Source organism: Nanorana parkeri, unplaced genomic scaffold, assembly GCF_000935625.1.
Source record: "Nanorana parkeri isolate BGI_ZX_2015 unplaced genomic scaffold, ASM93562v1 scaffold922, whole genome shotgun sequence".
NCBI lineage: Eukaryota > Metazoa > Chordata > Amphibia > Anura > Dicroglossidae > Nanorana > Nanorana parkeri.
Window position 1 is genome coordinate 323,931 of NW_017307190.1, and position 19,831 is coordinate 343,761.

General features: G+C 42.4%; 1 protein-coding gene across 3 annotated transcripts in view; it reads left to right on the plus strand.

Moving 5' to 3' along the window:
* The first annotated feature begins 4,530 nt into the window (after window positions 1-4,530).
* HYOU1 (hypoxia up-regulated 1) overlaps window positions 4,531-19,831 on the plus strand; it is a 34,599-nt gene continuing 19,298 nt past the window's right edge. For 2 of the 3 annotated variants that reach the window (XM_018566163.1, XM_018566165.1), the window contains exons 1-7: window positions 4,590-4,687; window positions 11,193-11,298; window positions 13,247-13,340; window positions 14,779-14,857; window positions 17,027-17,181; window positions 17,972-18,048; window positions 18,542-18,723. In XM_018566163.1, coding sequence (XP_018421665.1) covers window positions 11,226-11,298; window positions 13,247-13,340; window positions 14,779-14,857; window positions 17,027-17,181; window positions 17,972-18,048; window positions 18,542-18,723 — 660 coding nt within the window. In that variant the 5' untranslated portion in view covers window positions 4,590-4,687; window positions 11,193-11,225. Of the gene's footprint in view, window positions 4,688-11,192; window positions 11,299-13,246; window positions 13,341-14,778; window positions 14,858-17,026; window positions 17,182-17,971; window positions 18,049-18,541; window positions 18,724-19,831 lie in introns of all 3 variants that reach the window. The other variant, XM_018566164.1, reaches the window with a different exon arrangement.

Genomic DNA, 19,831 nt, shown 5'->3' on the forward strand with positions numbered 1-19,831 from the left:
TATTTTACTGAGTATTTGGATGAGTACTTGTACTGCCCCAAATGCTCCAATACTTTTCTCCGATACTGGAACTTCCGGTCAGAGCCGAAGGAGCATGGAGCTGTCTTCCTTTCCAATCAGGAAGCCGGATAGCAAGTCATGACCCACCTCCCGGCATCCTGATTGATCAGGAAGCCAGGCAGACTAGCAACAAGTGAAGCCAGCTTCCTAGCCAATCAGAAAAAAAAATATCGGTACTCCTACTCGATACCAAAAAAAAGGTATCAGTGCATCCCTAGTTTTAAACCAGACCAGCTAAATTAACAGTTTAGTTAATCTTTTGGTAATTTCTGAGCTACCACCTATGGTGTCCTAAATAAGCATCTAGGTGATGGATGACCCTCAAGGCTGGCACCTGCTTACAGATTGTTTCTGCTTTTCGTGGGACAATCCCTAAGGTCACACAAAAGCCCACTCTTTAGATCATGCACCATAGCTTATAGAGTCAAATCATAACTGCAACCAAGGACAATGCGCATCCTAAAGCCAGCCTTCCGTAACACAAAACTGTTTTCTATCAATGCGTTGAATGTGGGTCCAGATATCTATGTTTGTCTTTTAACACTTTGCTCATCCTCATTATCCCTGGACCAAATAGAGAGTTAATTTAATAGCAGCCCAGAGGATCAATCAAAAGACCAAAGTACAATCTTTTCTAGATTTAGGTCCCCATTAGCCTGCCTTGAGGTCCAGAGGAAGCGCTGGACATTACGGCAGCCAAATCCAACCAATGACGTCAGCTTTGTTCCCGCCCAGCATGACGAATATAATCTTCTGTCCTCCCCTGCAGCCTGAAGTCTGCCTCACCTCCCAGCAATTCCCATTCTCTCCTGGCTCCTCCCACCTTGTTCCCTTCCCATACTTTTTTCAGTGAAGCTAGTCATGATGTAGTACAACCTATTAGGATTTCAAACTAGGGATGTACCGGTACTGTTTTTTCGGTATCGAGTACCGATATTTATATTTCGGTACTCGCAGATACCGGTACTTCCGCTAGCATGGAGCCGGCTTCCCAGGCAATCAAAAAGCTAGGCAGAGGGTAATGACACGCCACCCGGCTTCTTGATTGCTTGGGAAGCCAGCTTCATGCACTTTGGCCGGCTCAATGCTGATTGGTCGGGAAACCGTCTTCTCAGCAAGTCAGCATCGAGCCGGCCAAACAGCATAGAGCCGGCTTCCCGGCCAATCGGGAATCCCATCCACAACCTCAGCGTATAAAAGTTCATATATATAGCAATACAAAAATCAGACCAAATAGAAATAGCCACAAATAATCTGGAGTCATTCCACCACCAAATGATGACCACCGTGTGAACACCCAATAGGTCTGAAGAACACTGTTTCTCCCTTTGTTGTAGATCCGGGCTGGGATTTACCCTTAATGAAGTCCACTGGTTATAATCCTCCTATCTGACCATACAGATGTTCCCAGGAAGCCAGATGCCGTATTATCTCAGTCCCATATAAAAAGAAATACAGGCCATAGTGTACACTGTAAAGAAACACATAAAATCTTTTTTTAGAATGCTATTCACATAAAACCATAAATGTCCAACTGTACTACAGAAAACTGTTGTGATATGGGATGGGAAGGAACACCACCTTAACCACCTACCATCCAGCGGCCATACCTACACAGCCAGAAGGGAGCCTTGTAGATGAGGGTAGGTGTTTTAAGACGTCTAGCGCATGCACGAGTGAGAAAACTACCTTCAATCCAAACAACCGGCGATGGCTGTTTAAATACAAGTGTTCCGGCAGCTTCTTAGCCCCCTATGTGATAGCAATAAAATGAAGTGTAAAATAAAACAAAAGTTTTACAAAAATGAAAGAAGCATTAAAAAAAAAAAAATCACATATACATTTAAAAAAAATAAAATAAAACAAATGTAAAAGTCCCCCGCCCCCACATACACACGCAAACATGCATAGGGTGCGCCTACGTGCCGCACATATTACATATCATTGCAAACGTGGGAGTGAGAGTAATAATTTTAGGGCCATTAATCACTGATAAGACTAAACTGATGAGCAGTAAAAGCTTTTAAAGCGTCGCCTATGGACAATTTTAGGTGTGGTAGTTTTTTGCGATATTGAGGGCATGTGCAACTTTAAAGGAGAACTATGGGGTCAGTGTTTTTCCCCATAGTTCTCCTTAGGGTAACTGGAGGACACAAACTAGCGTCCTCCCGCCCAGCTGCGTGAGTGACAGCTGGCTCTGCCTATCTAGAGGCAGAGCCAGCTGTACCCGCCCCCTCCCCCGTCCGTTCAGCCAGTCAGCGCTGGAGGATCGGAGCGGGGAGGGGGGAATCCAGCCCCTTCCCCTGTCACGGCAGAGAGCCGTGACAGGATCGAGAGGTGAGCGAACCCAGTATGTGTTCGCTCACCTCCCGATCTACTGAGCCGACCTGTGACAGTCTCATTGTCACAGGTCGGCTAGAACTATGAAGTGAGTGGAAATCACTCATCTCATAGTTCTCCTTTAAGGCTGGACATGTTTTGTGTCTATTTACCCGACGTGACCCCGTCTTTTATAATTTACCCAAAAATTGGGTGATAATAAATGTTTCATAACATAGGCAAACAGGTTTTTTTTCCAAGATTTTTGGTACTTTTCTTGTTATATAGTAAAAAAAAAACCCTAGTGGTGATTAAATGCCACCAAAAGAAAGCTCTGTGTGTCCCCAAAAAATGGTATAAAAATCCTTTCAGTACAGTGCTGCATGACTTAATAAATGTCTGTCAAATTACCTCAGCGCTCAATATGGAAAATGGCCTGGACAGGAAGGCGGTTTTACACCCCGCTCTTCAAGTGCTTCAAGTGGATAAGCTGAACCGGATCCAATCTTCCTCTGGCTGTCCCACCCACCTCTCTGCGTCACAAGCTCCGCCCTACACATGTAGGGGTGCCTCCTTGCTTCCATGAGATCAATGTGATGTAAGTTCTATTGTATTAGGGGAACAAACTGAAATGCTTTGGCCTTTTACCACTCAGTCTACACTTTTGCCAAGCATAGACTGAGTCGTAAAAGGCCTCCCCGTCCCCTCCTTCCCATTCTGGTCTCTCTTTTGTTCCTTCCTATACCATCCCTCACTTGTGCTTCTTTTATTGCTTTTATTTTTAATTAAAAATAATTGCAAATCACATAGTTAATAGCACAATCTTAGCTTTTCCTTAAGTTTGGCATGTTACTAACACTTTGTTATTTTTATTGTAGTTATAATAGTTACTAATGATTTTTTCCATTTGCAAAATACTGGTTGGATTGCCTCCTGTAAATGGTTGCATAATTCTTTGAAACACCTGTACACTTCCCATGGATAGTAAACCTCTTTGATCTTAGAAATGAAGGATGATGTAAAGGCAGACGATTTCTCTCCAATGTGTTGTTGCAGCGTGCTTAAAGGAAAGCTATCGGGAGAGTAAAATACAGTGGTATCTCAGTTCACAAACTTAATGTGACACTGCAGCTGTCACATGCCGACATTATAGCTTGAGAACTGAGCGATCTCAAACCGCTGATCACTCGGCTCATGCTTCTCCCTGCAGAGAGCCGTGACTGTCAGTCACCACTCTCCACAGGGATTTCCCCCTCCCTCTGCAGCGCTCGCTGGAGGGACAGCCAGGGAAGGGGGTGGGCATAGCTGGCTCTAGAGAGGAAGAGTCAAGTGTCAGTCAGGCAGCGGGCTGCAAAAAGTTACGCTGCGGGCCGGAAAAGATCCCGACAATAAGGTCTCAGACGCAGCGCACCTCTGCGCAGCCAGTATATATTGGGCAGTAGCCTGTTATATGCTGACTTTGGATCACAGGAGTACACTTACTAATGTACAGGCTGTGACCCATAAGAGTACTAAAGGCAAAAGAGCGGCTCTCTCTCTCCTCACTGCTCGACCCTGCTGCTGTGACAGCGGCTCACAAAACATGCACATTTTAATGAACACGTTTGCCGCTACAACCACGATTAGAACATGCAACAATCTCCCAGAAAATCGTGCATGTACCTTTTCTTTTGTTGCGTGTATGAATGCACAGGCGTGAATGTTTCACATTGGAATGCATTGACTTATGCGTCGAAACGCCAAAAATATGCTCAGGTGTGAACCAGGCCACGTTTTTGATGCACGTTCATAGAACGTAATTGTATGAACTGGGACAAACATGCTGTTATAATAGCTATAAATGAGAAACACATCATCGTAGACGATCATTGTACACATGAAGAATTTTGTCTGTTTGTAATTTTAATGTACATTGCCTTTAAATAATAAAAAAATCTCTACACCCCCCACCACCATTATTTCAGGCTGTTTCGTAAGCTCTAGAGATGGTAATCATAAAGCGATGACTCCTCCATACAATCCCCCGAACCCCCCGTGCAGGAGAAGGGTGACTGCTCACAGTAGCCGTCACCGCAGCGTGGACCAATACGCGTCTCTCACACACGTGGACCAATAGAAGCTGACAGCCGGGGAATCCTCTGAAGTCTGATTGGTCAGGGTTCGCGCTCGGATGACGTAGCAGCTGCCGGTAAACTAGCCAATCAACTCTCGCCGCGTTCCGGTTTGTGCGCGAGTGAGTGGAGTCGAAGCTCTAGGTAAGTCCGTGTGGTGTAGTCCGGCTCGGAGCGGCTGTGCGTAGCACACACGGGAGAGACACCGAGAGGCACGCTTCATACAGAAGGGGTAATGTCAGAGAACACAGGGTGCGGGGGTGGGACGCTAGAGCAGGGTAGGCCTATAGCGATGACATTGTTCTATATGTAGAATAGTGTGATGTGTTACATTACTTTACTGTGAGTTCCTGTCTGCTTCTCCTTCGTAGCTGCATGTCTATGGAGACTGATTTCTCCAGGTAACACCTCCCACTGACACCTGTCACATTTTGGGCTGAACGTGTCATTCTCAGGGGGTCACCATACACATTACAATCTGACTGTACAATCAATTTGGGATTTACCAAGACTATGTCCTATGAGCAACTACCTAATCTATCTGTGCAACTTAGATCCAGTCAATTGGGTCCTTGCATTACATCTCTCTCAGTAGATCTAAAGGTGATTGTACAATTTAGATTGTAATGTGTGTTTGGTGTGTGGAAAGCTGGCCATACACTGTATGATCTGTACAATCTGCTATACATTTCCCAAAACTGTAATTTGTTCACCAACCTAAACAATCCATTTCATTAGCATTAAACTAGCCAGGACCTGGCTCTGATGGAGATTGTACAATCAGATTGAATAGTGCATGGTCAGCCTTATGCTCAGCACACGCGCGCACGCACACACACACACACACACACACACGTTACAATCTGATTGTATTGTCTCTTTTAGTTTGATTAATTTTTTTATTTATTACAGGTATTTATATAGCGCAGATGATTTGCATTGTCACATTCACATCAGTCCCTGCCCTCCAGGCGCTTACAAGGTCCCTATTGTACACACACGTGCAGGGCCAGCTATAGACCAGAGCCAAAAAAAACTTCCAGCATGTCTTTGGAGTGTGGGAGGAAACCCCACCCGCACAGGGAGAACATGCAAACTCCATGCAGATCTACCAACACCTATGTAGTATGAGGGCTTGCCTGACTAAATACAGACTGATTGGCAGATTATGTAGGTCCTCATGTTACATAGTTTTGGTAAATCTAGAGCTGATTGTGTGTATGGTGACCCTTAGATCTGAGGGATTGTGGTAGATAAGAGCCATCTCTAGTCGTGGTGACTATTTATCCTACAGAAGAGCTTTGGGCTGATATGTCATCTTTCTCATTCTATTATGTTCTCAATGAATTCTCTTTCATTGTTAAAGCGACACTAAACTCAGACCTCAAATAATAAAAATAATAAGTTATATTATATAAACAAATGATCAAATACCTTCATTTTTCGTCCTCTTTTAAATGATCCAAAAATCACGTTGTTTTTTTTGAGACTCCATTTCCTTCTGAAAGGTGACGACTTCTCTTTCCCATGGCCCCTGTATGTGCTGAAAAGTAGCCACTAGGGCTGCAACAACTAATCGACTAAATGGATTATTGAAAAAGATGTCAACGTTTTCAATCATCGATTAATCGGCTTCCGATTAGTTGGCCCTGTTCACAGCTCCACACATGCCGCACCTCCTACCCACCTCACGCTCGCCGCTGCCAGACCCGCCGGCATCCACGCGCCGCACCTCCTCCTCGCCTCATGCTCATGTCCGCCCACATCCATGATCGGCGCAGGGGCTAGGATTTGTATTCCTCTATAGCTGATGGTACATTGTGCTGTATGTTATACAAAGCAATGCAGAATACCACCAGCTATAGAGGACTACAAAACCCAGCAATAGTACATTATACAGCGCAATGCAGAATACCGCCAGCTATAATGTACTATTGCTGGGATTTGTTGTATTCCTCTATAGCCGGTGCCATGCTGCATTGTGCTGTATAATGTATTGCTGGGATTTGTAGTCCTCTATAGCCAGTGCCATTCTGCATTGATTGCTGTGTAATTTTACACTTTCCATTTCACTATATTGCACACCACACTTTTTTTTTTTTTTCTTTTTTACTTCCACCGCTCCAAGCTTGCTCCTGTGATGGACTGCAATCTCAATACAAATTAGTAGTCCATCACTGGAGCCATTTTTTAAAAATCAATTTTATTTTTTTAACCGATTAATCAAACTTCTTAATCGGCTAACTAATCGATTTTGAAAATAATCGTTCGCCGCAGCTTTAGTAGCCACCACTCCAAGCTCACTCCTGATGAGAACTGAGGTGAGGACTCGTCTTCTGATTCCCCCTCTCTGCTCAGTCTCTGCCCACAATTCCTCCCCTCTAGACTCTGTAACTTCTGCAAGGAGCTTGGATTTCTCCAGCAGCAAGGTATGTTACTCTCCAAACTAATATACGATCTTTGATTTCATTCCTCCTGGCTTCCCAAAGGGGCAGTTGTGATCGCAGCCTTTTATCACAAACTTTCTGAGGAGATTCAGCATCTGAGCTGTCACCAGCCTCATACTTTCTTCTGAGTCTCAGCTCACATGCTGAATCTGGTCACACTGTCACAGAGGGTACAGCTCCTACATTTGTAATAAAGTTGTAATTTTGTTGTGAAGCTGTTGTAAGTATTCTGGGTAATTCAGAGCATTGCAGAGAAGATTACAATCGATGAAACTCACATTACAGCGCGTTTAGTGTGGAGGAGGGAAGGGGGAGGAGCCGCCAGTGAATAGTGGAGTGTGAGATGTTCCCTCTCTTCCTCACAGGCAGAAAAAGCAGTGCACATAACCACAAAGAACGTGCACGTACCTTGCTAGGTGACTGCAAGCCTGAATGGAAAGAAGAGCAATCGGAGACACAGTGAAGACTTTATAAAACGATAAAAGTAGTCAGATTTTATATTAAAACCTATATGAGCACGGCTTTAGAGAATACTATTGTGCAGATACATGTAAGGCATAAATAGCGAAAGGTTTTGTCACTTTAACCCTTATTCACAGCTGAGCGCTTTATAACATTTCCCAAAGCGCAACAGCGCTCATCATGAAGAATCTTATTATTGTCTGTTTACACCTAAGCGTGTTGTCATGTTTTCCGTTCTCCCCCTGCACTGCAAGGATTAAAGGATTGTTTATGCCTCGGGGATGGGAAAAAGGCCTTTCACTTATCTGATCTTCAATCCCGCCAGCTCCCTCCACACTATGCGATTGGCCCCCTGCAGTCTATTCTCTACGGTACTATGCCGATCGCAGGTACAATGCAGGGCCAATAGTACTGCTATGTAAAGGAAGACTTTGAAGGACCGCCAACAGCCTGAAGCATCGGAATGGGGGTCAGCAGCCAGGGATCAGGTAAGTAAAAGCCCTTTTTCCTGTCCCCGATACATAAACAAACATTTAACGCTTGCAGTGCAGGCATTTTTTTTTCTTTTCCTCAGTTCAGCTTTAATGAATAGCCACTTCTTTAGCTGCAGTAGCCCACTTGATGTATGGTGTTTTTTGTTTTTTTTTCTTTTCTTCATAGTCATGTAGCCCTGTATATTATGATTTTTAGATTTTTTTTACATTTTGTTTTCTTACTGGAAATGGGTTTCCAGTGCTATATGCTGGCATAGATGAATAACAGCCACAACACATCACAAGTGTTGGTCACACAGAGTGCGGAGAAAGCGAGGGAGTGGGTTTGACCCGGTCAGTTAGAGTGCAGTCAGGCAGTGTGGTCAAACTCCTGTGCCAGCTGGATTGCCCAGTCACATTTGGGGCCTATGCCTACACACTTTGGGCCCATGTTGTTGGTTTCATTTTGACATCCGTGTTGGACACTTCTGAGATCATTTTGAATCGATAGGTGCATTTGACTTGCAATTGACCTCCTTCTGACCTGCAATCAAGCGGCAACGGCACACAAGCCCTTAGATGCACTGTGCATTGGATATAAAGGCAAAGCGGAGGGAGATATGAAAATGGAGGATGTTGGCACAAAGTTTACCAAACTGGCTATTTTGATAACTTAATTTGAGCTTTGAGGCATATTAATGTATAACATCACTTTATGTAATGAGGGAGTAGAGTAATTGGTGTGAATTGTGGGGAAGTTTGCAATCAGTGTAGTAAGGGTGAGCAGGAGACAGCTGCCGGAACTCTGGCATCAGAGATGAACTTCAGCCATTTAAATACACTGTTGAAATCTAGATCTCTATTGTCTTACCAAAACATTTGTGTCTATCCAGTCCTTTGATCCAGGCACCCCAGCCAGCCAGCAGAGCCAGGTTTCTGGCTTTTCTTTCTGCAGTTAAGCAGTACAGCTTGGTAAAGGGCTGGCCGCAGTGTATGACTGGGCCATGATGGGCAAAGTCATCACTGTGTTCTCTCCTCCTGTTGGCATGCTCCCAGTGTAAGCTTGTTGGCACTCTACAATGTGTGGGAGCCTGGGTGTAGACCCTCCCTACGTGTTCCGTGCAGTGAATTACAAAGACATGATCTTATGGCACATCAAAGTACTTTGTCTAGCTTTGTCTAAAATAAATTTAGAGGATGGCTCTAAATGGGATATAGTTTTATAGTTTCTGATTGTATTTTTTAATTTCTTGATACTGTATGATCTTGGCACTGGACACATTGAATGAAACAGTTTTGTGTAGCAGATTCCTTTTCTTATAAAATCTCATCTATAATTGCATTGTAAATGCAGATAATCTGAATGTAAACAATGCAGCTGGCATGCGATTCCGGTTGTAGCTTCTCCAAAGTACAGTAAGCCTGCCCAGTTGAGAAGGCCACAAGGTAGTATGATAATGCATGTGTACTTTTTGGTTATGTACTCCTGATACCCTTTGAAATGTAATGCCAACCAAACTTGCGCATTATGGGTAACATTGTGGTCCATCTTGGAGCTCAAATGTATTTCAAGCCAAAAACATTTTGTTTTAGATGATGTTAAGAAAGTTAGGATTCCCTGTCTTGTTTTTACTGCTTTCCAGGGCTCTGATAGACTTCCTTCAGACAGACGGCAGGCTCCACCACCTCTCTGAAATCCTCTCTGAAGTGAATTGTTTACAGAGGGCGTTAAGGCAGCACCTGCCTGGTGTTCAGGAGGCAATGCTGCCACCTCTGCTGTGTTTTGCTTCCCTTTTTTATTTTTTCATCTTATCCCAATGAGGATTTTCTATTACAATACTGCACTGCAACCATGTGCTCAGGCATTTGCTTTGCACTCCCATGGATTTCAATGGTCCTGTTTAGCAAGTGGTACCTCCTGCCAAAGTTGACATGCTGGTTTCAATTTGCTGCAAAGCATTGCAGCCGTTTCATGTGTACAAAGTTGAGCAATGGCTGTGTTAAGTTTTAGGTGGGCAGTCAAGGACCAGTAAAAACTCAGATTTGTCTGGTTTTTACCACCCCTCGGCTGCCTTTGTGAACCAGGCCTCCATGAGGTTTGCCCTCACTTCCACTGTGACAACTGTTCTACCAGATAGTAAGCGAGGAGAAATTTGCCCCAGACACACACAGCCATAACAAAATTGCAGGGGTTCTAGCCTTCCGCTATGTTAAAAGAACCATTTACTTCCTCTGTAGCCTTTTGTGTTAGCTTGGGGTTGTGCTTTGGTCAGGATTTAGGAGCTGATTGATATCATAGCATTGCTTGAAGGTTTCTGATCACCATCTGATTCCTGTTGGTGTACATTAGACTTCATTTCACCTGGCAGTTATGCCACAACTACATTCTGGTGAGTGATGATGATTTACTAGGTTTATCAGCTTAAGTCTGCTGTTTCGGGGGCTATAATTTGGTAAGTAGCATACTCCAGGACTGCTCAGTGGAAGATGTATGCTGCAGGCAGTGTTACTTGTAGGAAATACTTGTCACAGACTGGAGACTGGGAGACTAAGAATACTAAGTTGAGAGGTCTTTTAAATATGAATGGTTTCATAATTTGAGTGGTTTTCTCTGATACTCTGCCTTCATGGATCCAAAGACATGCTATCACTTGTTTATGGGCTGAAATAATGGAACATGTTGCATCAGAATACATTAGAGTTGTTTTTTAGTTCAGCCTTTCTTAAACTTGCCAGAGAAATCCTTGGAATAATCTTCGTCTTAGGGCACTCCTGCTAATATGTATATATCTTTTACTTCTAAAAGTTATAATAAATATGAATGTGGCATAATAGTGTATATATCAAAGAGACAATAGGAGACACTTGACTTGTCCTATTCCACTGACTCTGCTGAATTGCTAGAACTATGCCGGTGCCATCAGGTGGGCCACAGCTCATGAAATCCATAGCAGGCTCTGGAGGAACCGCAGGGCTCAACAGAACTATAGTTATGAAAGGTCGGTTTATTTGTTTCAGTGATCTTTCTAGGTCATGTACATGACAAGTTTGAGTCTGCTTGCCAACCTGTATTTATTTATTTTACCATCCCTGAAACCCTAGTACAATGTTTATGCATCTTGCATTAGTACCGTAGGCTTTTTTTTGTTTTTATTACAACCAGTGCACAGCATATAAACTCTGTGGTCTGATAAGATGTTAAAAACTAGAGAAGTAGCTGATAAAGAATTAGTCGGTGGGAATCTCTAAAACATTATAGGCGTGTTTTAGCACAAACTGGTATGTCGATGGTTTACTGAATGTGTTTTCTTTGTATTCAGGTGCACATCGGACTGTGCAGAGAACACAGAAAGATGGGGCTTGCCGTGAGGACTGCAGGAGTACTCTTCCTGTTTCTCTTGGTTGATTTCTTGCCTTCTCAGACAGGTAAGATTGTGTTTGTAATTTTCTGTGTAAATCAGCAGTTTCTAAGTGTTGTCACCTCTCTTCCTCATTGCATTCAATGAATGCTATAGTCTATGTCTTTCTCACCATGTACATATATCTGCCCTTGTACTGTGGTGGTTCGCATTCTGTTTGCCTGAAGAAGGAACTGCTGTTCCGAAACGTCGCTATACGATGTGATCGCAATCGAGTCAATCCGTTTTTGACTTGAAATTCTATTGGACTGCGAGTGACTTTATACTTACTCCCCTTCCTCTCGCATGACAGCGATGATGCTTTGTATTGGTTCATCACTGTCACTTCAGTCTTCAGCCCTGTGTAAGCTCCAACTGGAGCAACTCCAAGCTTACAGAGGAGGAGTAAAGGTAAGATGATTTTGTGAAAAAAAGGGAGTAGAGCAAACCTGTTGCTTTTCCCTGCTTGGGTTAAGTACATGTGTGATTCAAATAAATCTGTTGCAAGCCCGGGCAGTTCAAACTAAGCATGAGAAATATGTGAACTGGCAATGTGTGTTGGGAATAAATATGTAGGCACACATGCTGGCCCTCTCATGTAAATCTTTCGGAAAATATGCAGCAGACTAAAGTCAGAACTTCTGATCCATCTACTTTCTTTAGGTCGGTGGCTCTAAAAATCTTAGTCATTGGATCAGCAGCAATACTATGCAGCCAGCATTTTCAGAATGAAAGGTCTGCAGTGGGCAATGTTGGCCTTAATATGTCTCCCCAGCTTGTGTTCTCTTTAATGAACACTGCATGCCAAAACAATCAAATCCATCGTTGTATGCAAATATTGGCTTTTGTAGTAGCAGTTGAGCTTAGCTACACCCATTTTCCAAGTCTCGCTATTGTCAATGAAGCTGCCTATTACAGAGGTGATAGAGGTGTAGATGATCCTGGTGAGACTGGAGGGGTTGAAGCCAGGCGTGACTTTACAGGAAAAGTAAAGATTTGCAGATTACTAGTGATTGGTTTGTTATACAGTTTCCTAAGGTAAACTCTTAGGTCATTTTTATGTCACCATATGCTCCTATAGAACTGCCCTGGTTTGTGCCACTTTAAAGAATTTTGAGAAGCAGAGTTAGATTTAGGATCTGTGTAGACAAACGTTGATATGCTGAGGTTGGATGTTCACTTTGCAAGGGAATTTTTCCATTAACGCAATAAATGAGGTGAAGGTTTGTTGACTTTCATCATCCGATCATGTGCAAGCAAGAATACAGTTTGTTTTATTTATTTTTTTTCCTTGCATGTGATTGGTTGGTTATTCTTCGCAAAGTGAATTTTCACCACATTCACTAATCAGAGTGAAAATTTCCTAGTAAAGTGAGCAACCGTTTTTTCTTTAGTAAAGCTACGCCACAGTATGTCTCATTTGCAATAAAAAAAGCCTGCTTGTTTGCAATTTGTATATTTTATGCAACGTTCGACTTTAATGAGCTCTTGGGCAAGCAAAAGTTTTATAAGTCATATCGTTCGCTGCAGGGAGTCTTTCTGTATCGGAAAACAAGGACCCATAATTTGTTGAAGAATATATCCAAATAACATATAGACAATGCATCTGTCAACATTGCTAAAAAACATACTGGGCACGCTTTCAGACATTTCTTTAAATATCCAAGGTGGTGCAGGTCAGACTTGCCTTTTAAGTGAATTTGCACTGACAAGAACAGGAGGGTAAAGTAATTGTACATTGCTACCACGCGGGTGGCAGAAGTATAGACAGTTTGTGGTAATTGAAAACTACATTAGCAAATGTGACCTAAAGTCATAATTAAAGTTAAAACTCCAACCAACTCTTTATAACTGTCTTTATATAATAATTTAAGTAAATGTTACTAAATTTGGATGTTGCATTTGCATGAGTTAGAATTCTTTCTAAAGATTTTCTGCTCAATACCCCATTTTGTGCTTCTGTATTATGTTTATAGAGTCCGTGGCAGTCATGTCTGTGGATCTGGGCTGTGAATGGTTGAAAATTGCTATAGTCAAGCCAGGAGTTCCTATGGAAATTGTCTTAAACAAGTAAGTTACTTTTTAATGTAATTGGGAATGGGAAAAGAATACTTTCTACTTATTGACTATATCAGTACTATAGGTTACCTTTAGCACTGTAGAGCATAAATTGTGTATATGAAGGTAACTGTTTTCTCATACTGAATGGCTAAAAAAATGTCTAAAAGCTCTTGTTGTATTTCATGGGTCTTTGTGGTGATGATGCGTTTTTATCTATGAATTATAAAATTTTCAATTATTTTCTGGCCAAAATGATGGGGTCTCTTTTTAAAGCCCACTCCTCTCCTGGTCACCTTATACTCTCCTTCACGTTGCTCCCCCTTCTACTCCTTCTTCCATGGCTGCCACCACAAATTACCTAGTGTTTTTAGATATGGGGCAACAAGTAACCTCCATCCATTATGCAGTGCTTGGGCTATCGACATGCAGTAGCCCCGAGCACTGTCACCTAATGAAGGGGATGACCTCTCTGCTCCAACATTGATCATTTTTGCAGTAGCAGCCATGGATGGTGAAGCAAGTGAGCGCTGTGAAGGTTACTATAAGGTGGGTGGTAGATGGGCTTTAAATGGACCCTCTCACTTTGTCTTTTTAAAACTCCTGCGTTGTGGTCTCACAATGAGCAGAATCAATGAGCCTTTGTTGTCCTGGCCTAGCTATTTCTGGCTTCAGTACTTTTGAGTCACTCACCTAGAACAAGTACAAAGAACAGGAAAGTCGGATCTCCTGATTTACTTGTTCTGGATATGTGACTTAATGTAGCAAAGCTACTGGATTAGAACAGCAGGTGGAAAACAGGAGAAGTTAGTAGCTGCCATACTTTCTCAGTACAGGTTCCTTTAACGTAAATGTGGGTTTTGGTTTTTGGTCAGATGTTTGTTTGTTTTTTTTAAAGTTTGAGGACAAGGATAAATCGTAGACAATAAAGGCATTATGTCCGGCTTGTGTGAGGTGAGAATAAGGATTTCACTTATTTTATTTAGTCTTTCCACCTCTTACAAAGTCTGCTTTTGTGTTTAGAAAGATCAGTGCGGGAGGAGGAACCGCCAGTTGTGCGTTGCTATGTATTGTGCTGCAACACGTGTTTGCGTTGGAGCTGCTTTGCCGTTGGGGTGACATTTAAAATGAGAGGCACTACAACGCAATAACTGTACATAAGGTGGTAACATGCCTTGAGGCAACGCTTATTTGGATTCCACTGCACACTGTGAGCCTCTCTGAGTGCTTTAGTGGATGCAGCAAGTCAAGGTCTGCCTCATTTTGTAGCTGAAGAACATGCAGCAGCATCATCTAACCCAGGGCTCAGAATTTCAAGTCCTGAGCTACTAGCCAGGTCTTAAGCACACATAAGCTAATAAGTTGCAGCTATCCTTTGGACTAGAGGAATTTTGTAAAACATTTACTTTTTATTACAGTTCTCCTTATTTTGCACTATATTTCTCTTTAGGGAATCGAGGAGGAAAACCCCTTTTGCTGTCACTTTGAAAGATGATGAACGCCTCTTTGGAGATAGTGCTACAGGGATGGTGAGTTTGTTCTTCCTATGTTTTGTATACTAATGTGCATTCTAAAATAGCGATAGACATTTAGCACAGAATCTTTATTAATGGTTCCACTTCTCTTATCCTAAATTTTCAAATTTCTACTTTAACTTTGCAACTATTTAAGTCGGCCTCTTCCTGGTCCTTCTGCAGTAGCATCACACCTCCAGCACCCAGATTGGTCTTTCACCAGTGAGAACCCACTTCCAGCACACACAGTGAGGGAATTTTATTGTAACTGGTGCAGACAGAATCTGGAACAGCTGTGTATGGCAACCAATCAGGTTCTTTTATTTACAGAGCTTAACTGAAGAAACTGAAAAGAAAAGGTGATTGGTCATTATGTGCAACTGCTGCAGATCCTGTCTGCTCCAGTTTTAATAAATTCCCCCAATTGTGATTCTCCCCCCAGCCCCCCCAGGGGGATCCCACCTCCAACACACACCTACCCACCTACCTTGGTCTTTGCCCTATACCTCTCCTCTAGTACACACTCCCACCAAACAAATTACCTATTGAACAGTGTCCATGTCCTTCTCATACAGATTGCACAGTGATCTCAGAGACACAGTTTGGTGGTTCAACGCTCAGTTTTTCTAACTCCCTTCTGCAGCGGTCTCAGTCCACTCAACCCCGGCAGAAATCACTTTTATGGTTACTTACTATTGTGTAGCCCGGGGTTGTGTGCGTATGTTAGGACAGTGGTCTCTCACTTATATCCTACCCCCAGCACACAAACGTAGCTCCCTAGTATCCATCTTAGCAGTAAGATGCCCCTCAAGTACACCAAGCGCGCTAGCCAGCTTTACACAAGCATTAATGTCTAAGTGATTGCCTGACCCTAAAAAAGCATTAACTTCTCACTCCAGTTTATCATTGCTACCCCTCAGTGACCTGTCTGCAGTGTGATCTACTTTAAGATTGTGTACATCGACCACCCTCAGTGATGAATAATCAGTGTGTGTGCACATTATTCATTCAGTGCCCAGCATATACATATTATCCTGTTGTCTCCTTTTCAACCTTCATTATCCCCAGTTCCACTGACGCACTGCTCCTGTTTAAGTATCCTTCCCTCCGCCTCCACAGACTGCAGTGCTGATTAGACGATCCCCCACCACCTTCACTGTCTGATAATAACCCATTTCCTGGACGCAAATCTTTTACCTCTACACCACATCATTTGTGAGTCAAAACATTTACAGTTCTGTCCGCTGTCACACCCTCCACATTGTTCTCCTGCTCTGAATACCTGCTGTCATACCTTCACAATTTTCTCCCTCGCATACTGCCTCCTGTCATACTCTCCAGACTCCTCTACTGCACATACTGCCTATTGTCATACCCTCCATACACCTGTTCTGCACATACTGCCCATTGTCATACCCTCTGCTCTTTTTTTCACACAATCCTTCTGTCATACACACCACATTCTACTGCATATACTGACCACTAACACACTTCTGTTTTTTTCACATTCCCAATTTTTCCCATTCTGGAACAGTTTTGCTTGTTTATATTTGAACTGTTGTGACTTCTTTTGTTCAGCGTATTTTAACTGATAATGAAACCGGTTCCTAATTAAAAAATAACAAAAAAACCTTTGATTTTCATTAAGGGTAACTGTATTTTTTAAAGGAATTTCTTTTAAAATATGTATAGATACTGAGCAGATTTGCAAATGTAACTTCTTACCAGAGGCGTAACTATAGCCATAGAAGCTCAGGCAGCTGTTCTGGGGTGGAAGGGGCACCATTAGGTTGTAGGAGTGGTTGCAGTTGAGGACAACTCTAATCCCTGTAAAGTCTACACTAAAGTGTAGAGACTACTTCAGATGCAAACGGGGAGTCTTGACATTTTTGCTCTGGGGCCCCGTGATCTGTAGTTACTGCCCGGCCTCTTAGCTATGCATTTTCTTTCTCTGTGCTTTGAGAGCTGTCATTTTAGTTCACTGAGCAAGGAAGGACGGCAACTCTCCACATACTGAATCTGTTTCATTCAGTGTCAGTATGTCCAGTATTTCTAGGAGTCCTTTAAATTTGATCCTGTGTTCTTATGTTTTTGCATAGTCTTGCCATTGTCATATATGCAAATGATTTCTAAGACATGACCGTTATTAACGTATGCCTTATTTTTTTGACCATCTCCTTACAGGCAGCTAAGAATCCTAAGGTGACGTTCCGCTTTTTCCAGGATCTATTGGGGAAGGGGGCAGAGAACCCACAAGTTGAAGCTTTTAAAAGGAACTTTCCACAGTACAACATTGTGAAGGACGAAATGAGGGGTACAGCCCTTTTTAAGTTATCAGAGTAAGTGATAATGTTAAACCATTTTTTGGTTTCCCAAAAGAAAATGATCAATTCATTCATATGTGTAGTGGTTAAACTACAGGGCTAACGTCCCTCAACATTGATATGTTAGTAAATACCTATCCCTATGTCCTTTTGTGGACCCCATTTGTGAGATATCTTTGCCATAATACTTGGCTTTGTTACTGTCTACCTTTTTAATTTGCAGTCTTCCCACATCTACTGGCTTACGCTCTGAAAATAGTTCAGTCTTAAGCTGGCCATACACCTATAGATTATCTGGAGATTTTCTATGGTCAGATGGAAAAAGTGCAACAGATTCCTCAATCTGCGCTAAACTGTGTGGATGGAGGAATCTCCCACTGGGCCAAGCTTTAGTATCTTGCTAGTCGGCCCGGCTGGCTCTCAAAATACCTGAACAATGCCTGCATCCAATCAGATTGTTCAGGTATTTTGACTGCCAGCGGGGCCGACTGGCAAAATACTGAAGCTTGGCCCAACGGGAGATTCCTTCATCCACACAGTTTAGCGTAGATGACCATAGAAAATCTATAGGTGTATGTTCAGCTTTAGGGTAACTGAAGCAAATGTGTAGACGTGGGAACTAGATTACAGCGCTCTCTCCACGTAAGAGCCTTAACATTCTAAGAAACTAGTCGGTAGTGTAAAGTGGTGCGCTATTTAGTTTGTTGTAAATTGTTTGCACAGTAGTTGTTCATGACAAACACTATATGAATTTATTATAGTCTAGTGAAATTTAAGCCTTTTTCATCCTTCTTTTTTCCTCTAGGGAAGCAACTTATTCACCAGAAGAAGTACTGGCAATGATGCTGAACTACTCCAGATCCTTGGCTGAGGAGTTTGCAGGTTCGAGCAGAGCATTTTCTTGCTTAAAAAAAAAACCCCTCCACACGATTTGAAAGGGGTTCGGCATAAAGTAGCAGGTTAAAATTCCAACAGAGATGCAGGACCCTAATCGGCCTATACAGGAAGAATTTAGTGGAGCAACCGCTTGACTACTTGGGGGCAGTTTTATTATCCTATCAGTGATGACCTATTTCATTATCTGTTACGCTAAAGCAACTTCTGCATTGGTTTGATCAAAGGTCATGTAAAATCTGCAAAACAAAAATCAATCACTATAAAACTGCAATGACCATAAAAGATTAGTTATCCACTAGTAATGTGGCTGATGCCTGCCTTAATAGGGAAGCCCACCCTGGGGAATTTTTTTTGCAGTTTTATTAGAGAAAAATGTTTAAGTGGGTAGAATGTTGTGTTTTTAATAGGTGTAAAATGTACCTAATTCAGCTTTATCTTTTTGATACTAACTTCTTTTTACCTCCCATTGCTTTATCAGAGCAGCCCATCAAGGATGCAGTAATTACGGTTCCTGCATTCTTTAATCAGGCAGAACGTCGGGCAGTTCTCCAGGCTGCCAAACTTGGCGGCCTTAAGGTGCTCCAACTTATAAATGATAATACTGCAGTTGCATTGAACTACGGGGTCTTCAGAAGGAAAGACATCAACTCTACAGCTCAGGTATGTTTTTTTAGTATGATCCAACTGTTAATCTACTTTTTATAATATGGCTTTTATTAAAAGAGGAACTTCAGGAATCTACAAAGTTAACCCCTACAGTGGGGTTACCTCCCAATGCAAGGGTTAAGTGCTCATTTTTCTCTAGGTGCTCAAATAAAAGAAATATACTCACCTGATCCTCAACCCTGTTAGACTGCTAGACTGGTTCCCTCAGCCTCTATTTCCCCAGGCTCCGGCAGTCTAAGCCCCGCTGACGTTATGTCTTTATACAGTCCTTTCACTTGCATTAGACGTTAGGATGCCAAGGGACATACCACAGCTGAAAAGGGGCAGAAAGGTTGAGGCTGAACTGATCACTCTGCTCACTCTTCCTGGCAGCATGTTCCTTGTCATGGCCTGCAAAATAGCTTATTGACTGCTATTTCTACCTCTACATCTCCCAATCTGTGTGCTTATGTACAGGGGATTATTGAACTTACTCAAACTGCTTTTAAAATGCATCTTTCTTAATTCATACATAGGTGCAATATTTCATGTTTTAGTGGCTGTCTGGTGTTCTGCTAACTGAATAGAACTGGAAAATGTTTCCAGTTCCCTTACCATTCTTGACCTTGTTATCTTCCTGGGCTGCATGGTGCTTGGAAGTCTGAGCAGATTAGAGGACCGTTCTAGCCAAAGGCGATGATTTACAGTTTTTGTAGATGCCGGAAAGTTACAGCATGAATAACTGCCATTGCCATTATGAAGGTGAAGGGCTCCACTCTCCCTGTTGGGAGTTTTTATTTAGTATTTTTGTAAAATTGAAAGTATTCTGTTAGAACACCTAAAACATATACAGCAGTCAGCAATCGCATAATGGAGAGTCATGGGTTTTATTAAAGGTGTGTCATGTGTAACATGATCCATTTTTAGGGGGTTAAATCTTGATGTTCGAAATGCCATAGATTTTATTTTTGGATTTTAATCCTGCTAAAAGTATGGTGCAGAATGTGAGGATCTCAGATATATGGAAACATGTTTCTGCTTGGGAAAAGAACCCAAGAAGACAAGGGGAAGGCTATGCCGCCCCCCCCCCCCCCAAACATTACCCTCTTTTTTCCCAAATTTG